General features: G+C 40.1%; 1 protein-coding gene across 2 annotated transcripts in view; it reads left to right on the top strand.

Moving 5' to 3' along the window:
* Positions 1-22,509, top strand: part of RASGRP1 (RAS guanyl releasing protein 1) — a 73,871-nt gene that overhangs the window by 14,329 nt on the left and 37,033 nt on the right. For both annotated transcript variants that reach the window (XM_079128074.1, XM_079128073.1), the window contains exon 3: positions 22,183-22,288. In XM_079128074.1, coding sequence (XP_078984200.1) covers positions 22,183-22,288 — 106 coding nt within the window. The remainder of the gene's footprint in view (positions 1-22,182; positions 22,289-22,509) is intronic.

Here is a 22,509-nt window from a genome sequence, read left to right as displayed (position 1 = left end):
GAGAGTACTTTGTTCTTTCCAGTGCTAAATGTTAACTGCAATAACCATGACTAATTATAATTGTAATAAACAAAGGAAAAAATAGTTCTACTAACTTAAAATTCTAGCTTTTATTTTTGTTATGTATAGTGAAAGTTTTGTTGAAGCTTTACTTTCAGAAACAAAAAATCTTTTCTTAGCTTTCTAAGGGAGTCTCAAGTACCCGCTGGGTGAGAAGTGCAAAGACAGACTGCAAAGAGGCTACCATGGTTATAGCTGTGATTCTTCTGCTGTGCAGAAGGGGTGGTGGGCAGCAGTTGAGGGAGGGAGGCTGTGTTGTCTACTTTGTTCTTTTCCAGAGTGTGCTCAAGGGCCCTGGGGAGATTGCCGAGGTCCTTCTAGAATCGTCAAAAAGAAGCAGCCAGAATGGAATTGAATTGGAGGGACACCAGTAGTTAACTGAAATAGACAAAAGGGAGTAGGGATTGGTGGTTTGTAATGAAGGAGGGAACAGAATAACCAGACTAGTAAGAAGGCAGTTGAGGATGAAGCCATCTGAGAATTAGGAAAGTGTGGCCTTAAGCCATCAAGTGAAAATTTCTGGGTGGAAGAGCAAAGGGAGCCATGTATGTTTCTTCTTCATTGATCTGTCTGAACCACTGTCTCGTACTTGTTTCTATTATCTTGTGAACAGGCCCCTTTTACAGAGGAACCCAGGGCATTCAGAGAGAGAAAAAAAAAAAAAAGTCTCAACATCATCATAGTTGAGTCTATTTTGACTCAGCTATGAACTTCCTTAAGTCTGATGAGTGGTTCATTGTTCAGGTTAATTTTGCATTCATTTATTTAAATGCTGTATGCATACAGACTCTTTCATGCTTCCTTCCTCCTTACCATGGATTCTAGGTTTTATCCATTCAAACCTGCCGTGGTGGGCTCATCATTTCCTTCCAGTCCCAGGCAGTCCAGACCAGACAGTGAGTCATTCCGCCTTCTCATATGCTGCTTCCAGAAGATAGCCAATGACCCACAGTGCCTGCAACTAAGCTGTCCACAGTTATTGCTAAGGACAAGTGCCTGCTCTCAGTGACGAACTCTGGGGCTCACCTGAGTGTGTGGCCTCAATGAAGCCTTTCCCCACACTTACTCTGCTTGTGGTCCCCCCACCTGCTGTGTGCCCAGTGGCTTAGAGTCTCATTAGCTTGTCAGCAACCACCAGTGTCAACCTTAATGGACTTAGCTTCAGTTAACTTGGAAAAAGGGCACCCTCAAAACTGTAAGGAAAAAGAGATGGAGGAGGACCCTCTGGATTAATGAATATCGGTTGTAGTGTATGATTCTTGTTTCTGAAAATGATGTGTGTATGTATGTTTTTGCATACACTTTTAATATGTAAGTACACATATTTGGAAATTTGTACATTAACTGTATATTTGATGATATTAAGGAATCACTATTGTTTTGTTTTGGGTTGTTAACTTTCTTTTAAATTTTTATCAACTTGTATTAAATGTATGTATTAATGGGGTTCAATGTGATATTTGCATCCACACATTCAGTGTGCACTGATCAAATCCAACCTTAATTTATCCACTGTTTTTCCTACACACACCCTCCACAGCTTCTGTTAATCACTATTCTACATTCAGGTTGACTCGTTTTAGCATCCATGTACTAAAGAGGGAATATGCAGTACTTGTCTTCCTGTATCTGGCTTATTTCACGCAACACAATGATCTCTACTTCCAACCATCTTTCTGCAAATGACAGGATTTCATTCTCTATAGGTTAATAATATTTCACTGCACAAATGTTTATCATGTTTTCTTTATCCATTCGTTCATTGATAGGCACCTAGGCTGATTCCATATCTTAGCTGTTATGAATAGTGCTGCAATCAACACCGGCATGCAGGTGTCTCTTTGGTATGCTGGTTTCATTTCCTTTGGACATATACCCAAAAGTGAGAAAACTGAATCATATAGTAGATTTATTTTTAGTTTTCTGAGGAATCTCCATACTGTTCTCAATAATACTTACACTAATTTACATTACTACCAACAGTGTATACAAGTTCCTTTTTCTCCACATCTTTGCTAACATTTATTTTTGGATTTTTTTTAGTTGTTTTTTATAATAGGCATTTGACATTCCAACTGGGCTGAGATAGTATCTCATTGTATTGATATACGTTTTCATGATGGCTAATGATATTGACCATTGTTTTATATATTCATTGGCCATTGGTATTTCTTCTTTTGAGACATGTCTATTAGATCACTTGTGAACAATAAAAAAATTAAATCTTAAGAAAGAAAAATAGATCATTGGCCCATTTTTTCATTGAATTATTTCTTTTTTTTTTTAGTTCTTTATGTATTCTGAATACTAACCCTGTGTCAGATGAAAAGTTGGCAAATACTTCCTCACGTTCTGTAGGTGGCCTCTTCACTCTGTTGGTGGTTTCTGTGCAGAAGAATTTTAGTCTGATGTAATACTGTTTGTCAGTTTTTTGCTTTCATTTCCTGTGCTTCTGGGGTCCTATTCCGAAAACCATTGCCTGTATCAGTGTTTTGAAGTGCATTCTTCTAGTGTACTCTTTAAGTGTATTCTTCTAGGAGTTTCAGGTCTTATATTTAGTTCTTTGATTCATTTTGAGTTGATTTTTGTACAGGATGAAAGTTAAGGCTCAAGTTTCAGTCTTTACGTGACTATTCAGTTTTTCCAGCTACACATGTTGAAGAGGCCATCCTTTCTCCAGTGCATTTTTGTCTTTGTCAAGAAGCAGTTGGCTATGGATGCCTGGGTTTACTTTTGGGTTCTTTGTACTTTTATTATTCTACGTGTCTGTTTTTATGTCAATGCCATGCTGTTTTGGTTACTATGGTTTTGTAGTATGTCTTAAAATCAGGTATTGTGAAGTGTTCAGCTTTCTTCTGGAATTGATTGCTTTCATTTTCTGGAGCAGTGAAATGGAGTGGCCATGTCTATTTTAAAGAAGGGAGAGGAAAGTTAAGAATGAAAATGGGCTACTTTGGTTGCACATCATTAAAATGATGTGTCCATGTATGTGACATTTCATTTCATACCAGTCCATTTTTCACTCAACCCTGAAATGTTGAATTCCTGGGTATTAAAAAAAAAAAAAAAAGAACATAAAAACAACTAGAAGCTTTAATCTTCATTTTTATTCTTAGAGACAGGAGCTGGAATTCAGTAACTGGCTCTCCACCCCTCCATTATGCCCTAGCCTTGGTGGAAAGACCCAGCCTGGCCCTGGGGCAGCCTGATGCCAATCAGGCCATGAACAGATCACAGTAGGGTCTCTGGTGGCCACAGGGCATGTGGTTTGGGGATTTAATTCTTCCCAGCTATTTACCAATTGTTGCCTAAGGCAAATTGGTTTACTTTAGTCTCCTCATCTATTATATTGTTAATAGTAAGAAAAATTTTAAGAATTCTTCTTGGTTAGGTAAAAATTAAGTAAGTTTGTCTTAGGTTGAGTACCTATAGAAGCATATCCTGAGACAAGAATTTGAACAATCCTTTTGTTTGGGAGGTGATCCTATGAAAAGCTGGCAGGGGAATAGGAAAGGCTGCTCCTGAAGAGTGCATTTTCAAGTGGACCCCTCCTCTGGATGTTAAGTTGAAGGCTCCCTACAGAACCATCCCATCCTGGAGAAGTGTGTTTATATTCCAAGTGCCACCAGCCATTAGTTAAAGGCTGCTTCTAGAGGGTGTTGGCTTCTCAGTGTGTCTGGTGGACCTTGCATACAGATGGGGGTGTGAAGGACCTCCAGAAGACTCTCAGCAGGTGAAAGTTGTGTCGGCATATATTATGATGGTACAACCTGAGAGTATGTGGGTGCCACCGACAGACTCTGATACAAAGCCAAAAAGTAAGTGTTCAGTAAATATTAAATGAGCAAGTACAAGCTAGATAAAAATCCAAACAGTATTTCAAGAGGAATAAATGAAGTCTTGCACTTCAAGTTTAAAAATATTGCTGCTTTTAAGTTCTGATGGGGGAAAACTGGATAAATTGTAGTTCTTACAATAAGTACTAAGGATTTCAGTGTATTATAAATTCAACATGAACTGGTAGTGTCATATTTCGTCTCAAAAAGTTAAGTGATCTGAAATTGTATTTATAGAAATAGAATTTCCATTAATGGAGTATTTCCCTCATTGTTTTCTTAGGTCCAGTCCTAATCCTGGAACCTAATTTTACATCCTGGATAGTAATTTTACATCCTTAGCAAGTTTCTTAATGTTTCTGAGACTCAGATTCTATCAACATGAAAGTTATTACATACTTCCCTGGATTGTTGTGAAATAGAAAGTTAGAAAGAATTGGGCTGGGGTATAACTCAGTGGTAGAGAGCTTGCCTAGCATGTGCAAGACCTGGGGGTTTAATCCCCAGCACCACAAAAAGAAAGAATTTGTATAAAATGTTATCATTACTACATTACACAATATATACTCAAAGGTGGCAGCAATAATTATTACTGTAGATTTATTGAATGTTAGTATATCACTACCTCAGATTAATAATTTAAAATGTCATAGGATCCAAAATCACACTGTGGAAACACTACATGGAAATATCTCGTTGGAATGGCTGTGTCAAATGATTACTGGATGTTGTCACAACAAAAGTGAGCCTAGTAGGTGTGAGCCTAGTAGATAGAGTTATAATTTAGATTTTTACACAAATTTGAGATATATTAATTTGGTACTCAGTAAATGAGACCCCAAAAGTATACATTTTTCAAAATATTAATTGAGACAATGACAACAATCCAACATTTACTGTTTTATGGAATTCATTAGAAGGAATATGTGTTATTAAATATAAAACATAATAAGAATACAGGATGCCTGTATGTAGGCCTTGGAATCATCTGAAATGAGGGATTAGAATATCATTAGGAGACTTCTCCATGTTTTTCCTCTCTGTCTTCTTCCCATCCAATACACACCCTTCTGCCTGTCAGCTAATCTTTCTCTTTCACAGAAAATTTCTTTCTTTCATGCACAAGGAACATGGCACTATCATGCATCTCTTACCTTTAAATATTTAATGTGTTTTTCCCTCAATTTCAATGGAAAAATGCCAGGAAAGAACTTTGGTTCCAATTGGGCCAGGTGACTACCACTTAAACAATCAACTATGGCCACAGGGGTGGAGTCATTTAAAATGCAGCATTTACATTTAGGAAAAGAATATTTCCCAAAGGAAGGCTTATATCCTGGACTCACAAAATATCTCTCTGTTGCACCAAGAGCTAACCAAACACTAGAGTGCAGTGTGCGATTGAGTTTGAGTTTTAAGGTAAGAATGGAAAGGTTGGAGAAAAGTACAGAGGTGATAAACAATTAAGAAATGACACAGAAATACAATCTATGAGGATTTAAGATGACAGAACCTAAGAAGAAGACAAGTGGATTTCTCTTCTTTATCTTAATAACATTAAGCATATGTATGTCTTGACAGTGTGAAGTATAGAAGAGATAGTATGAGTTACTTACCTCAACAGGGCATACAAAGAGTGAGTGCATTTAACTTTGACAAAGAACTTCGACTTACCACTTATTTTTTTGTTCTAATTAGTTATACATGACAGTGGAATTCATTTTGACACATCATACATAAATAGAGTATGATTTCTCATTCTTTTGGTTGTACGTGATGTGGAATCACGCCAGTTATGTAGTCATATATGTACATAGGGTAATGTCAGATTCATTCTATTATCCTTCCTACTTCCTACCCCTCCCCTCTCTTCACTCCCCTCTACCTAATCCAAAGTACCCGTATTCTTCCCTAGCCACCCCCACCCCCTTATTGTGAATTAGCATTCACATATCAGGGGAAACATTCAGCCTTTGGGGTTTTGGGATTGGTTTATTTTACTTAGCATGATATTCTCTAGCTCAATTCATTTACCAGCAAATGCCATAATTTCATTCTTCTTTAAGAATGAAAGCTGAGTAATTCTCCGTTGTGTATATACACCACATTTTCTTTATCCATTCATCTGTCCAAAGACAAATAACCCAATCAGCTAAGGAACTGAACAGACACTTCACAGAAGAAGAAATACAATCAATCAATAAATATATGAAAAAACGTTCAACATTTCTAGCAATTAGTGAAATGCAAATCAAAACTACTCTAAGATTTCATCTTACTCTAGTCAGAATGGCAATTATCAAGAATACAAGGGACAATAAATGTTGGCAAGGATGTGGGGATAAAGTTACACTCAGACATTGCTGGTGGAACTGCAAATTGGTACAACCATTATGGAAAGCAGTATGGAAACTTTCCAAGTTTTCCTCAGAAAACTTGGACTAGAACCACCATTTGATCCAGCTATCCCACTCCTCCGTTTAAGTCCCAAAGGACTTAAAATCATCACATTACAGTGATGCAGCCACATCAATGTTTACAGCAGCTCAACTCACAATAGTTAAACTAAGGAACTAACCTAGGTGTCCTTCAACAGATGAATGGATAAAGAACATGGACTTTCCTTTTATAAAGGTATTAAATATCAGAACAGGAACTTAGATTTTGATCACAATGGAATATTGAGTATAAAAATTATTTTCCTCCTATAAACAACTCTCAAACTGGATGAAATTGTGAAACAGTCATTTTTAGGTCTTAGAAAATGGGACGGACCTGTGACTGTGGATAAAATGAAAGCACATGAGATGAATTCAAAACTCACCTTGGCATTCTAACTGGGAGTACTTTACAAATCATGGTTTAGGAACTGGAACCCAGGGAGTACCAAGTTGCCTCAAAGAGAAAGCAGAGGTAGTGTTCAGGGCTCTGGGTTGTCAGGAATTTGTGGAATGACATATCGGAAAAGTGGAATCTCCTTTGGTCTTCAACCAAATTCTAAACTGTTCATGAATATCAATCCATGACACTAAAGAGTTACTAGGGGTGTGTGAGTCAAAGAAGGTCTCATAGTAAGAAAATACTACAGTTCCAGCCAAAGAGTGGAGAGACATTACGCTTTCTGCTTTCAAATTGGATGTGGAAAAGACTATAATATAGAAGTTGGAATGCTTTAACCCTAGAATAAGTGCTACACTTGATCCACTCTAACAAAACCTAAGTCTAAGCTTGGACAAGAGCAATCTAAGGTTCCAATAACTTAAATGCCTCTATAAAGGGACATAATCCAAATTCTCAATATCATGGTCACAATGCCCAGTATGTGATAAAAAATTATAAGACATAAAAAGAAGTAGGAAAATGTGATTGATAACCAGAAGAAAAAGGTCAATAGACATGAACTCAGATAACACAAATGTTGTAAATACTGGACAAAGAATTTAAAACAGCTTTTGTAAATGTTTTGGAGGATTGAAAGTAAAATGAACCGATGTGTAACTTCAAAAGAGAAATGGAAACAAATCAAAATTTTTGAACTGAAAAATAAAAGTATATGGAAAAGAGAAACTTATTATGATGGACTTAATACTATACTGAATGCTAAAAAAGGGAAAGATTAGTAAAGATGAAGGCAGGTCATTACCTTAGCAAAGGCTAACAGAGAAGAAACCAACTAGAATTTCAGGCAATGTAACTAGAGCTTATCTGGGAAGCAAAGAACCTAGAATAACTACAAGAATTTTGAAAAAGAATGAAGCTGAAAAATTTACACTACTTGTTTTCAAGGCTTACTATAAAGCTACAGTTTAGTTGGAAAAAGAATAGTCAGTTCAGAAACAAATCAACATATATTGTCAAGCAATTCTACAATGTTGGCTTAAAGTCATCTATTTAAGCCCTTCCCTTCCATTAGCCTTGAAATTAGCTGAAATACCTTACCACTGACTTCTGAAATTGGAAGGGTCTTCCTGGGGTCATTTAGTAGTTTGTAGACCTACTCCTGGCAAGGAGTGAACCGAATAGTCCAAATCAGCCTAATGGATCTTGACTGGTCATCAAATCCCTGGAGAGCTTTCTAAAATGCAAATTCTATGCTCCATCCCTGGATATCCTGATACAGTAGATCTGAGGCAAAGCCTTCGAATATGTTTGGGTGTTTATTGTTGGGTTTTTTGTTTCTGAGCTACTCAGGAGGTCTTAGAAATCAGTCAGGTTTAAGATATCCATTTACTTCTGAGTAAGCTGGACCTATTATTTGTTCTAAGAGGAGAAAAAATGTTGATTCTCCTCCTAAAACTCTCCAAAGAGTGAGCTGTAGCAGAATATTATATTAAGGTTTCCTTAATAGAAAAAAAAAATTGACCCACTTAAGCCAAATTTTACCCATTATGACATTTTCTTTTCTCTATGCTGTCTTCTCATAATGATTACTAGTGGATCTTTCCTGTGGTTTTCATAGGTGACCAGGTGTTTCACAGTGCTGAAAAGTAGAAGAGAAAGAGAAAAAATCAAGTGGAGAAAGCATCAAAGTGCTTACTTACTTTAAAGTCTGATCTAGCCCTGTTCTGACTGACTAAAGAGTGGTAGTTTTACTTAAGTCACTTTCCATGAACCAAGGGTAGATGTGCCAGCTGGTACTTTTGAAGGACTGATGATGAAATAGCCATATTTACCCCACTTGCCCAAGCAGGTGAGGCCAAAGCCTTACCAACTTTAAGCCCTGTTCTTACTGACTTCATATACACTTAGGGGATCTGAATTTCTTCCGTCAGCATCCAGGTAGCAGATGGTGGAGGCCCTAGAATCTTTGATTCTCTCTCACCACAGATGTCCTTCCATTATGGTTCCTCGGCTTCTCAAGGAAGCAGAGAAGGATGTGGACAGAAAGGAACTTCTGGTTCCTTCTGATGGTTAGGATACTAGTACTGGTAAGGTGAGGAAGGAAAAATAATAACTGCAAGTGGGCTAGTTTTCTAAATAACAACAAATTAGTCAAGTTCAGCAAAAGCTACCCTTTGTTTTCTTCCTCTACTATGACCTCACCGAGGCAGTGCATGCATGCCTTGACACATGTACTTTCTAGCCACCTCTGGGTGGCTGTATCTGTGCAGTTAGGGAAAAGTATGTATGTGGAAACTGAAATAAAGTTCAGGATTCTCTGGAAATGGCCCACCTTGAAAAGAGCTCTTAGGTCTCAGGTGATAAAGTAGAATGACAGCAGATGCCAACTCAGAGAGTCTGCTTTCCTCTCTCACTGGTTCATCCATTTTTGCAGTTCTATTTTCCCCACATTTTTTAAATTGGTACATTATAGTTATACATGCTTTTGCAGTTTTAAAACAAAAATCAGAGTAAGGGCAACTCCTCAATCTAATTTGTAAGGTCCCCAATACTGACCCTGGTCTACCTCTCCTTTTGTCTCTCCCTACATATAAGAGTTTTCTAATTTAACCAAACTGAACCTCACGTCCTTTCCCAAATATATTTTTACCTCTGTCATCTCCAAACCTAGAAGTCATTTATTCCCTGACTACACACCCCTACCTTTATCTTACTCTATCAAAATCTGACCCCCGTCTAAGGCCTTCCTCAAATGCCACCCTCTTCATGAAGGGTCAGACATGTATTCTTGTTAAATATGGCTTTCCTTTCCTCTAAACTGCCTGAGTATTTTGTTTGGGCCTTCTTACAAACCTTTCCTATATTCTGTTTGGATTAATTCCTGTAGCTTTCTGACAGTTCCTGGGACAGGATCCTTGTTAGGTCTGCAGCCGCCACAGAATCTATCATAGCATTTTTTTTTTTTTTTTTTAAACAAAGAGCTCTGGACTTGTGATGAGAAAATCCAAGTCCGGAACTCCAACTCTGCCATTTGGTGCTGGTATTATCTGTGGGCCAGTTATTTATCCAGTGATGCTTTTCAAAATATTTAATAACTGGGATAGCATCGGTCCCCAGCAATCTGATGGACGGAGTATCAGCCTAGTCTTTGTGACTTTCTCATCTGTAAAATGGATATAGTCCCTACCTACCTCACGAGACACCTGCGATGGTCAAATGAGATAGTGCCCGTGAAAGTGTTATGCAAATGTAAGTCAGGGTTGTTTGGTGGCATTTCTAGTGCCCACCTATGGGGTTGGTCGACTGACCTCAGCGTTGCCTTGATCTCTGCTCCGCTTCTGTCAGAGCAGGCTGCAGGAACAAACCAAGATCTTGTTGAGCAATTGATAAGGACACCACAAATGTGAAAAATCTTGGAGTCAACCTGTTAGATCCTCCAGAAATGCATAACATCAACTTCAAGCATGGCCCCTTACCGTTTTAGGCCTGTAAAATAATATGTTTTCAGTAGTAAGATTTGGGATTTTTTTTTTTTTGGTACCAGGGTTTGAACCCAGGGATACTTAACCACTGAGCCACATCTCCAGCATTTATTTATTTATTTATTTATTTTGTATTTTAAGACAAGGTCTTGATGAGTTGCTGAGACTGGCTTTGAACTTGCCATCCTCCTGCCTCAGTCTCCCAAGCCACTTGGATTACAGACATACACCACCACGCCTGGCAAATTAGGAAAATCTAACCAAAATCAAAAGCCTACAAGGGTTTTTTAATGTTAGTGTAAATTTTTCTCACATGAGGATATCTCCTACACATGAGATTCATGCCATTTTATGGCATAGTGACTATGAAATTCAGGATTCTTAAAGGTATCTGGGAGTCTCAGATTCATCTGATTGTTACCATATGGCAAGGGGCTGCCCTGCCTAGATCTGTAAATGGAATTAAATTCTAGTGACAGTAACATAGATTAAAAGAACAGTCTAAATATTAGTTACTGCTTTGTCCTTAAAGTTTCTTTTCTCCTCTTTTTACCTTTAATTTTTTTCCTTAAAAAACTGTTTGTTACCCTCAACTCCTTGTAGCCCCTTCCATCTCCATATGCTGGGGACACAAATCCTGAGCTCCTTCTCCCTCCCAAAGCCATGTAACTCTTTCCTTATCTTAAGTGTGCTCTTACTGTTTTGTGTTTGTTGATAGTTGTCAGATGACATCTATTCTTACATTCTTTGATTTAAATGAAGGACATGGTCCCAGTGTGCTCTGTATAGCAGGGTCCTAGAGATTATAGGGAATCACAAAAAGTAGACAACCCTTTTCCTTACCCTTTAAGGATTCCCACTTAAGAAGCAATGCAGATTTATCATAGATATGAATAAAATAAAAACCTAAAATTAAAATGATTAAAAAAAACAGGATAATAATATATAAGCCCTTTCCTGCTACTTTCTAGCTGCAGGACCAGTGACAACTTATTTTTACTTCTCTTGAATCTGTTTCTTCTTGTGTGAAACCAAGAAAACATCTACCATCCAGCTTTGTAGTAAAAACTAGAATATCTAGAACATGACTTAGCCTTCACCTGTCATGTGGCCGATGCTCTGTTCTGGTGGTGGCCATTGCTAGTGTGCTCATTTAGCATGTGTCTCACTCTAAGTGCTGAGCACAGGATGTGCTTTTTGTCTTCACACCTCTCAGGTTAAGAGGCAGTGGGATATGGAAGAAAGAGTAAGGTTTAAGTCAAAAGACCAGAACTTAAGTCCCCCCCCACCATCACTCATCAGATGTGTGACTTCAGGCAAGTCACATTGCCTTCTTCTCTGTTTCCTCACCTACAAATAATAAAAATAATGCCTTTCTCAAAGTTGTGAAACCCAGAGGAGAAAATATGCAAGGAGAGAGTGGTTGTCCACAAAGCACTAATAAATATATGTCGGTGTATTTCAACAGCAGTGAGGGCTTCGTGTGCCTACGTGACAACTGTCGAGCCACCTAGATAGTTGACACCCACAAATCAGTGAGACATCACAGTGGTTTGAACTCAGCTCAGAAGTTTGTTCACCCCAAAAGATATCAACATTCTTTCCTCTAGACTGATCTCCTGATTACCTGTCTGCTGGGAGACCGGGGCTGAGACGTCACCAAGCTATCCTTCTGCAAGTAAGCACACAGGCTCAGCAATGATCCGAATCATCCTGGGGCCAGGTAGCCTGGGTTTCAATCCCAGTCTGCCACTTACTAGCTGATCTTACTTGAGTTTTTTCATCCATCAGATGGCAATGGTAGGGTTAGTATATATATAAATTGTTGGAACAGTGCCTGCTACACAGGAAATGCCCCCAGTATGTTAGCAAAAAGATTGAGAGCAGCAGTAACTGTAGCTCATTTCTTCTGGTTAGATTCTGCCTTTTCTCCAACAATACAATTATTTCTCCTGGTCTCTTCCATCTTCCAGTTGGTAACAACCTTCTGAATTTCAGTGTTGCCTTTTAGAAGTTTCTGTAAGACAGTCACGCAGCATCACCTCACCACTTGGGATGTTTCAAACCACTTTCTTATTTGACTTTTAACTGCTGAATAGAGGCCAATTTCTTTCTTTCTTCAGAGAAAGATTCTTCACCCTCTCTTGTAGTTGTCTCCCCGTACCCTCATGTGGGTTTCTCCCCAGCTCCTCTGTAAACACTGAAAAATCCTTTTGTCTTGAGGATCTCAGGGGAGGGTACACTTAAAAGCTAGATGGGAAGGAAGCTTGGAAGGCCATCAGCCAACTGCCTTGGAGTGAGACCATATTTGAGGGGCACCCAAGTCCAATCACAAATGGTTTGCCAAATCACAGCAGACAGCAGCTCTTTGCGTTTTGCTTACAGTGAAGTGTTTGACAAAAAAAAAAATCTTAGTCCCACTCAGGATAGCCAAGGACCAACAGGAGCCAAGAAAAAAATAAGATGTTTTAAATCCCATTAGGGAAATAGCAATTTACCAGTGTTATAGTGATTCATAGCTTATTAAGCATTGTAATATATTTAATCAAATGTAATCTAATCCTAACTACAGCCAAAGAAGAGAAGGGACACTTCAGACTAGTTTCTCTCTGACTACAAAAGACTTTGAGCAATAACTTTTACCATGCATGGTGTTAAAATATTTTTTTGTATAGAACTCTTTGTTGCAGAGAATTATAAGTAAAGAACAATTTCTGTTGTCATAAGTATATTTGGTGGTTGGGCTGTCGTCAGTGTATTGCCATTTTATGTCAGCTCACAATGCTGCAATGCTGTCCTGCAGTGGAATGAGGCTATCTATTCTTTAGGATTACAGATTTGATAGGATCAAGTCACACATTCAGAAAATTTTTCAGAAGAAGGCTGAAGTGGTGGCTAACCCATAATTCATCCCAAGTTGCTTCTTAGTACCCATCCAAAAATAGGACCAAAAAAACCCCAGAATTTAATAGACAAGAGTGAAATGCTAGGAATAAATTCCAATGAGCACAGTAAGAGTGTGTTCCAAATTTTCTTTCCAATTTGCTTGTCTCTTTTTCTTTGAGTCCCCTGGCCTTTGCTGGCCTCCCTCCCAGCCATGTGCTGGCAGCTCTGTGTCCCTCTGGGAAGCTGGGACAGGGCCTTGCTTCTGCTTTCCCCTTGCCAGGTACATTCCTATAGCACTGCAGTGGGAATGTTCACTTGTTCACTGTCTGTGAGCTGAGTAGGCTGCACTGACCGCAGCTCACCAAAGAATCACATTGCACTTAACTACCCAGCCAGATAATTCAGTCATTCCCAGAGAGCTGGATGGACACTGGGGGAGTACAAGTTGGCACTACATTCTGACAATGGCTCTTAAAGTCTGTAGCCCCAGTGTTGTCCCACATTGGCTCACTGTGCCCAGGACCTATCATGCTTCCTCCCAGCCCTCATCTTTAGTCCTAAGCCTTGGCCCCACGCACAGAACTGTGTCCTCTTTGCAGAATTGAAAAGGACAGCTTCCCTCATGACTTCTCAGACTACAGATTCTTCAGACATGACAGATCCAGATCGAGACAGTAGTCCCTCAGGAAAGCTGGCTGTCATGCTCAGCAGAGGCAATACAGCTAAAAGCTCTTTCTCACTTTAGGCAATTCATATACTTGGTTAGACATTTACAGATTGCAATCACTCATCCAAAAAATCTAGGTCATTCTTTACATAGAGTTTCATGCCTCAGAAGGAAAGCCATGCCAGGGAGGAATGTTTCTGTTGGTGGCTGGCTTGGCTATGGGAGTGGAAAGCACTTCTGCTGGCTGTGCAGGGCACTGGGAGCCCAGAGCCCCTGACATCTTCACCCACTGGGCACTGGCTCACAGACTCTCTGGACACTAGTGGACTGATGCCAATAATAGCTTTCTTGTGTTGATGTCACAAAAAAGTGGTGGGTTTTAGGATTAGGATCTCCCCAAGACTTTTTAGAGTATGTGCCACAATTCCAGTGAGAAGGGCTAGGTTGATCTGTATGGGTTTCTAGGGCAGAAGGATGTGGGGGTGTGGGTAGGGGGTTAACCTGTAACATGAGTGGCCAAATGGTTGAGTTTTCTCAGTTCTTTCCTGCCCACTTCCTAATTCCAGGGAAAAGGAGGAGCCAGGGAAGAGCCCTAGGTTGGGGGGTTGGAGAGCCATTCCTGTCTAGGTGCCATCACTCACCAGTCCTTGAGGCATGAATCTTTAGTTTCCTTATTCTTAACATGAAGCCCATGGTCATCCTGTGGAGCACAAGACTTTGTAGGAAGGGATTCAAGAGGAAGCCCAGCGGACAGCAGCCCTCTGACCTCAGACCTGCTGATGAGCCTTGCAATGGTGGTTGCATGTTGGAGGTCACCCACACCTGTCTCCAGAGCCAACTGCAAGCATTTCTTCCCTACTCCATTCAGTGACTTCATGTTGGTAGCTGATTGACCATGGTGGGAGTGTTTGTACCACAGAAATATGCCAACCCTATATATCATTCCCCTTATTTCCTGTTGCTTACTCTGACAAGCATACTACTGATTCTCATACTTGCCCTGAGAAATGAGTCCTGATCCTTGGCAAATTGTTTGCTTTCTCCTGATTGTTCTCCTCTTCAGGGGCTGAGGATTTAAAAAAAAAAAAATCAAAGCAGTGTTGGTTATGTTTTAAACATCTTAAAGAATGGAAACTATTCAGTTCAGAGTGTGCGTCACCTCCTTCCTTCTTCACGTGCACCTACTACCTCAGTCACAACTTTCAGCACACACACACACACACACACAAAAAAAAACAATGAACAACAACAAAAACCAGTAAGCTTATTTTCCACTGGCCAACTTTTGCACATTCTCCAAACAGGATTTAACGCGTTATAGTCTTGCTATGGGGTGGGTTTTATGCCTCTCGAACATTCCTTCAGTCTACCCTTTGTGGAGAGTGTGACTTCCATGGACAGCTTCAACTCTGCCCCTGTGATTTTCTGGTCTTAGTTTTCCCATTACCATTTTCAAGCTCCTGTTTGCAACCCACCTGGTACTTCATGTTATACACCCGGTGCTGACAGGTTCCCTACCCTTAGTGTACTAGATTCTGACATTTTGCCTTTGGTACACTCAACATCCCTTCACACATCAAGAGATTTCCATGGAAACTAAAACAAAGGGAGAAGAAAAGACTGTTCTGGAGTTCCTCTCTGGTGTTGGATGTTTGTTTTCATGCATGCTCATTTTGCAGCATGGCTTTTCCATCTCACCACCCCCCAGACACATCTCACTGTAGGAGCTCTTCTCAGCAAGAGACAGGGTGTGGCTTGTAGCCCCTTGCTGGTTTTCACTCACAGGATTCTGATCATCCAGGAACAGTTCATCTCTCTGAAGCAAGCAGTTTATTTAAGATGAAGTCAAAGAAAGAAGTTGGTGGGGTTTAGAGACACAGATGGAACAGATGGCCTTTGAATATTTAAGTTGCAGGTCACCTTGCCAAGATCACATGAGATGCTTCCCAAACCATCACGTCTGGATGGGATCACTCTCTCTCTCTTAACTTACCAACTTTTAGCTTGGTCTTTGTGGAGCACCTTCTTAATCTTTACTACTTGGTAATACTAGGCTTCTTGAGTATGTGTCAAATCTCCAACTAGATTGTGAGCTACTCAAGGACAAGGGTTTCTTACAGATTGTCAGACCTCCTTTAGTGCCTACGACAGTGTCTTCCACAGAGTAGATTCATTGTCCATATTGTGTAATAGTACCAAAAAATTGTGTGTGTTTGTGTGTGGCACTAAGGATCAAACCTTGTGCATACGAGGCACATGCTATGCCACTGAATCACAGCTTCAGCCTCCCCAACAATCTTGTAATTGAAGTAGAATGAAAATTCCCTTACAGGATAGTTAGGAAATCCTTTCCTCTTGTTGGAAGGATGCAGGTAGAGGCTAGGTAGCCACTTACCAGTGATGCCTTCAGGAGGAAATAATGCCTGAGATAGAAATTAGAAGTAAAGGATTGTGTTTTCCTCTCTGAGAATCTGTGATTCCATAAAGCATAGCTACTGCCAGCACTAAGACTAATGGTGGAAAACTGGTTGTTGACTCATAGACAAATAAATCTCACATGGCTTTTTTGTTTGCTCTGTTGAGCAAATGGTCCACAGGTTAGGCATCTTTCATTAGTATACTTCTCTAGCAGCATACATTATTCCCTAAGTCAAGTGGTAAGGTATGTAGGATTGACAGTTTGTACCCCACTGAGGTTTCAACCCTTTGAAGAAGCCTTTCTCTGAAAGTATAAGGAGAACAGATGGTTATGAAAAAATATGCGCATTTTACTATGCATTGCACATTTTACTTAATAGAATTTTTAGTATGACACCCTGCATTTTTAAAAACCTAAAGATGAAAACAAAATGGAATAATTCCTTGAAATATTTAAATCAGCTTACAGCAATTGTATCAATATATATATATATATATATATATATATATATATTTTTTTTTTTTTTTTTAAAAACTCCAGCAGCCTGGAAGGTAGATTCCACCTTGACCACCGCTTGGTAAATGTGTTGTCCAAAGGGAGGTGGTTCTCAAAAGGAAGAGGTGTGCGCTGTATAGGATGAAGGTGGGAATGGAATGCAGCCTTGATAAGCTCATCTGGCAGTTGATGGTCAAGTGGGGAAGAGATGGGGGTGGGAATGAGGGCAAGTGACTACTACACTGAGCTGTTCTCTTGTTGAAAAAGAACCCAGGAGGGAGAGGCAGTGGAGCTCTGACTCTCTGTGGAAAGTCTCCCTGCTCTTTCCCTCACCCCATCTCTGCCTCCCCTTGCAGAGTGAGTCATCCCCTCTGGTCTTAACATTTGCCAGCACTCACCCCCACAGAGAACAAGGGAGGACTCACAAGCTGTAGTGTGGGAATGTCACTGGAACTCTGGAAGAGGCACAAGGTAAAGGTTAAGTGTGAAGAATTGTGACTCTGAGGCATGGCTACTCTGGATTTTCCTCTTAAATCAATTTTCAAGACCAGGACCAAGTGACCCAAGCTTACCAGTTTTTTTGAGAACTCACCAGAATATAAATGCCATTCTGCCAAGTGTGCCTTGGCTCCAACCCAGTATCCCCATGGCATCTCTTAGCCATAAGGACTGGAAGAGTTCTTAGCGCTCACCCTCATTAGCCTCGCATTTAATACTTGGCTCCCTGTCCCAACAGATGGCCTGCAGCTTGCAACCAGGTGGGATGGAAAGAGCAGGGCTTCTGGAATCAAACAGACCTAGGACTAAATTCTAGCCCTGCCATCCATTGTCCCTGTCCTAACCTCACTATGCTTTAATTTCCTCAGCTGTAAACAGTGAACAATGCCAACATTGCAGGGTTGTTCTGAGAATTATAAATAACATTGTTAAAGTCCTCCGCTCAGCGCCTGGCATTTAGTAGGGCTTCAGTAATGATAATTGCTATGCCAGTGACAGCAGTGCTTATTAAGTATTATCCTTCAGCTTCCTCTTGAGTACCTCTGTGATGGGAATACTTCCATTGTTGGACAGCCCTAATGGTTAGAATTTCCTGCCACATGTTATGCACAATCCTTTTTCCTATAACTTCTCTTTATCCCCTTTGGTGTTGCCTTTTGTGCTCCACAGAACTAGTCTAAACTTTTCCTAGCACGTAACATTTCACAATATTTGAAGCCAATTCTAATGTCTCCCCAAGTTTCCTCCAGGGTAATCCCTTTTAGTTTTGAATCCTTCCATATGTGACTTCATTTTCTCACCAAGGATTCATTCTTCTGAGTCCCTTTTCTGCATATATTAGCATCCATGGAAAGATCTAGTGAGCCACAAAGAGATAATGAGATAGCAAGTCTTGCATGCTATCCATACCCAGCAAGCCTGGGCCTGTGTCCATAGCACATGGAGCACATGGAAACATTCTAATGCATACCTTTAAGTGTATTGCATACTGCAGTTTCACTATTCAGGAATATGAACACTGCTATCTCATGAAGAAGGCCACATTGTAAAATCTGTTGTCAAATGCTGCATTGAGAAGTTACCCCTCTGCAGCTGTGGTCAGTTTTATTGCATGCTTGCCCCCAATCTTTCTATTTTTTTTATTTTTTTATTTTTTACTTTCCCTGTGTCTGATATTTTCCATGTGATTTGAAGTTACTGCCCTTTAGATTCAGGAATGTGACTTATTTGGCCAACAGAATGAGGCAGAAGTGACAGCATTCCACTTCCAAGACTAAGTTTAAGAGGCCCTGGATATATCCAGTTACCCTTCAGCGCCATGCCACCACGAGAAGAACCTGCTTGATAGCCTGCGGGTGCAAGGAAGCTGGGAGACACGTGGAGTAGTGGCTCAGCAAAGCCCAGTCTGTATCGCTTGCCCCCAACTAACTGAGACACTTCAGCAAAAATAAATGGTTATTATTTTAAGTTACTGAGTTTTGGCATAGTTTATTTTGCAGCATTTTGTGGCGAGAGAAATTATGTGCACCAGAAAACAACTAACCCCGCCTCACCACAGTATAAGTTCAGAAGAATTAATGGAAGATTAACACAACTATAACCAGGCTACATGAATATTTCATAAAAAAAAGTTTTGCTAAATTATAACTTTGAGTTTCTTTTGAAAACCAGCCAGAAGACAATGTGTGTGTATTATATATGGTCAATGAGATAACTAATGACAAGCAAACTCAATTTCCAGAGGCATGAAAAGTTATGGGATTTCCTGTTTGAATTAGTTCACTCATTTATTCAACACATCTATTGCGTGCATACCATTTGTGGGTACTGATTTAGGCTCTGGAAATGGGTTGTGGAAAAAAACAGATAAGGTTCAGGCCTCATGAAGTTTGTATTCTACTGGAAATTCAGGAAATTAAAAATTAAAGAAAAAATAACCAGATAACTTCAGAACATAAGTGCTGTGAAGAAACTCAAACAAGGGAATGGGTACCTTACGTACTTTAAGGAGGACCTCTCTGAGGATGTGATGTTGAAATTGAGACTTACATGACATGCATGAATCAAGGGAAGAAAAACCACATGGAGTACCATAGTGAATGCAAAGGCTGTGAGATAGGAATAAACTTGGAGTGTCTGAGGTATACATAGAGGCACAGAGAGGAGTAAAATGGTAAAAAAAATGAAGTAGGCAATATTAAAAGAGGCCAGGACAGGTTGGCCTCAGTAAGGGGTTTGTTTTATACCAAATATAATGGAATGTGTTGAAGTGTATTAATATAAGTACATGACCTGATTCTCACTGCTGTGTGGAGAATGGATTGTAGGTGGACCAGAGTAGAAGCAGGGGAGTCAATTCATTGCATCATGGTGGCTGAACAAGGGTGATGGCCAGAATGGAGACAGAGTGAACAAGCCTGAGATACCTTTTGAAAGTAGAATCAAGACTTCCTGATGAATTGGATATGAGGAAAGTGAGAAATGAAGCACAGCTCCCTGGCTTTTAGTTGGGGCAACTCTGAAGATGGTTGGTTGTGCCGTTTCTAGAGATGAGGATAAATGGAGGAGGAATGAACCAAGAGGAGGAAGTCATGATTTTGTCCGGGTGAGTTAAGTTTGAACTTGAACTTCCAAGTAGATTGCCAAGCAGGCTGCTGGACATACTCATTTGGTGGTCAAATGGAAATGTAAGTTGGGCAGTCATCAGCATAGAGCTGGTGTTTCAGTCAAAGGCCTAGATGATTTCATTAGAAAAAAGTTGATTTTTAAATTTAAAATTTAAGAAGTTTAAAACAATTTTTTTAAATGTTAGAAAAAAAAGAAGTGGGAAGACTAAGCCGTAGAGCATTATGACATTTAAGAGCTCAGCAGAGGAAGAGGAGACAGGAGAAGAACGTGAGAGAGAAGTGAGAGAGTGTGATGTTATGGAAGCCAAGGGAAGAAAGTGTTCCAGGAAGGGGAGTTGTCAACTTCGGGTTGTGTTTTGGGGCTGAATACAATTAAATCATGAAGTAACATGAGATTAGAGGTATGACTATTGGATCTGGCAATGAAGTAATCTTTGGCATTGGTAACTTTGGAAAAAAAATCTAGTGGAATAATGGAATGGCATAAGTCACAGTGGAATGACTGAAGAGTAAATGGGAGGGCAGAAAGTGGTGACAGCGAGTTTTTGCTGAAAAGGGGAACAGAAAGCTGCAGAGGAAGCAAGAGAATAGGAGGAGAGTTAGGGTTCTGTTTTTATTCCATTTTCTTTCAAGTAGGAGATACAGGGGCACATTGAATGCCAGTGGAAGTAAACCAGCAGAAAGGAAAGTATTGGTATTACAGGAGAGAAGGTGGCCAGATGCAGCACCAACATCCTTGAGGAAAGGAGACTGGAGTACTGTGCAAGTGACCTGTGAAAGGCCTTCCATACTAAAGTGGAGGGCAGCAGGAAGGGCACCAGTAAACCAGTGGATTTGGTGGTGGGGAGGGAGGAGCCTGTCAGTGTACTGTGTTTTCTCAATGTACTGTGACTTTAGGTTTCATTTGAGGAACCAGACTTCTGGGCCCAAATGTTCTGTCCTTTGTTTACAATTCAGTAAATGTGGAAGAGAATAAAATGAAAATATAATGTATTTGTTGAGGGGGGTTGCTGGGGGTTGAACCCAGGGGTGCTCTATCACTGAGCTACATCCCTAGTCCTTTTTTTTTTTTTTTTTTTTTTTAATCATGAGATAGAGTCTTGCAAAGTTGCCCAGGCTGGCCTCCAGCTTGCAGTCCTCCTGCCTTAGCCTCCCAAGTTGCTGGGATTACCAGGTCTGACCCATATATTTTAAAGAGCCGTCCAGATGACAAACAAGTCATGTATATTCTTTCATTTGATACTTTCCCCTGAACCATTCAAATTCCCAGCTAGGAACAGAATTCACTTGGTTTCTATAAATGAAGATACAGTAACAAATATTGCATCAGAGACTGCCAACAGTTAAGTCATTATTACCGTTAGGACCAAGGGTCAAAGGAAATTAACAGTGTGATATCCTAGCCACAGGTGTAGCCATGAAGGAAGGGTCATATAATAATTCGTCTAATCACATGTAGCTACTACCAGGGAAGTGCTGTCAAAGCAGAAATGGAATGAGACAGACATATTTTTACTTCTCTCCCATCTTTTGCTGTTGTTTCGCAATGGCTAAACCCGGCTGGTCAGGGAGCCCCGGTGATGTGATTCATGGTGAAGGCCAGAGAGTAGATATGGCAATGAGTAACCAGCTCTGGACCTGACACTTCATGCCACAAATGTTGAAAAGGTTTTGAAAACCACTCCAAGGGGAATCTTTATGTTCATTGCTGGTAGATAGAATGCATCTTATCTGTTGCCAGGTGGGATTTGGAAAACCCAGCTAACCATGCTCTTCAACACAAATCATCACGAATACCTGTAATCCACTGACAATTTCAAATGTCATGTTTGCTTCTAATCTGTCTCCTTTATTTCAATCCAGAGGCACATTAACCATGAAACTAGAAGAACTTTCATTTTAGGGCCCCTCACTTGCATGACTCACTCCTAAGGCTGTGAGAGGACCCTATTCATGTGGTCATAGCTTTTTGTAAAATTTTTGAAAGTAAGATATTTTAATTGCAATCAATTTATATTGTAACTTTTCTCATTATGACCCTAGAGAGGTCTTTCCTGCATTATGTGAACTTTAGGCCCACAAAACCTGGATCTGCCTCTGCTTTCAACAGAGACTCAGGTGTTTTAATGTAGATTTTATCCTTTTCTTCAAGATTTTGTCACTTTTTGGGCAAGGGGACTAATGAGCATCAAAATGGACACTTGGGATTGGAGAGAGTAGAGCAGGAAAAGAGAAAAGCCAGGAAGGAGTGATGAGCCTGGGGCATGCTCTGGCCAGCTTCCAGAGCAGTGGAAGAAGAGGGTGTCAGGTGTCCACCAGGTGCCTGATTTCTTTCTGGGCCTGACTCAGATGCTGTTCTTTATATTTTCAGATGCAGATGGGAACCTGTGTCGAAGTAACCAGCTGTTGCAAGTCATGCTGACCATGCACCGAATCATCATCTCCTCTGCAGAACTGCTGCAAAAAGTTATGACCCTATATCCTTTAGCATAGTGACTGGAATGCCAAAATGGGATTCATTTTGAAAATAGCTAAAGATTTAAAGCATGCCTTTGTTTTGGTTGGATTGGAATAACCTGAGTGTGAAACGTGCATTTCCTTTCATATGGAGTGTGTGCATATTCATTCATATATTCATTTGTGTATCATGTCCATTCACGCATTGGGTGGGACACTGTTTCTCATGCTGATTGCTCTG

The sequence above is a fragment of the Sciurus vulgaris genome (assembly GCF_902686455.1).
Source record: "Sciurus vulgaris genome assembly, chromosome: 2".
NCBI lineage: Eukaryota > Metazoa > Chordata > Mammalia > Rodentia > Sciuridae > Sciurus > Sciurus vulgaris.
This window is presented reverse-complemented; position numbering and strand designations above follow the sequence as displayed.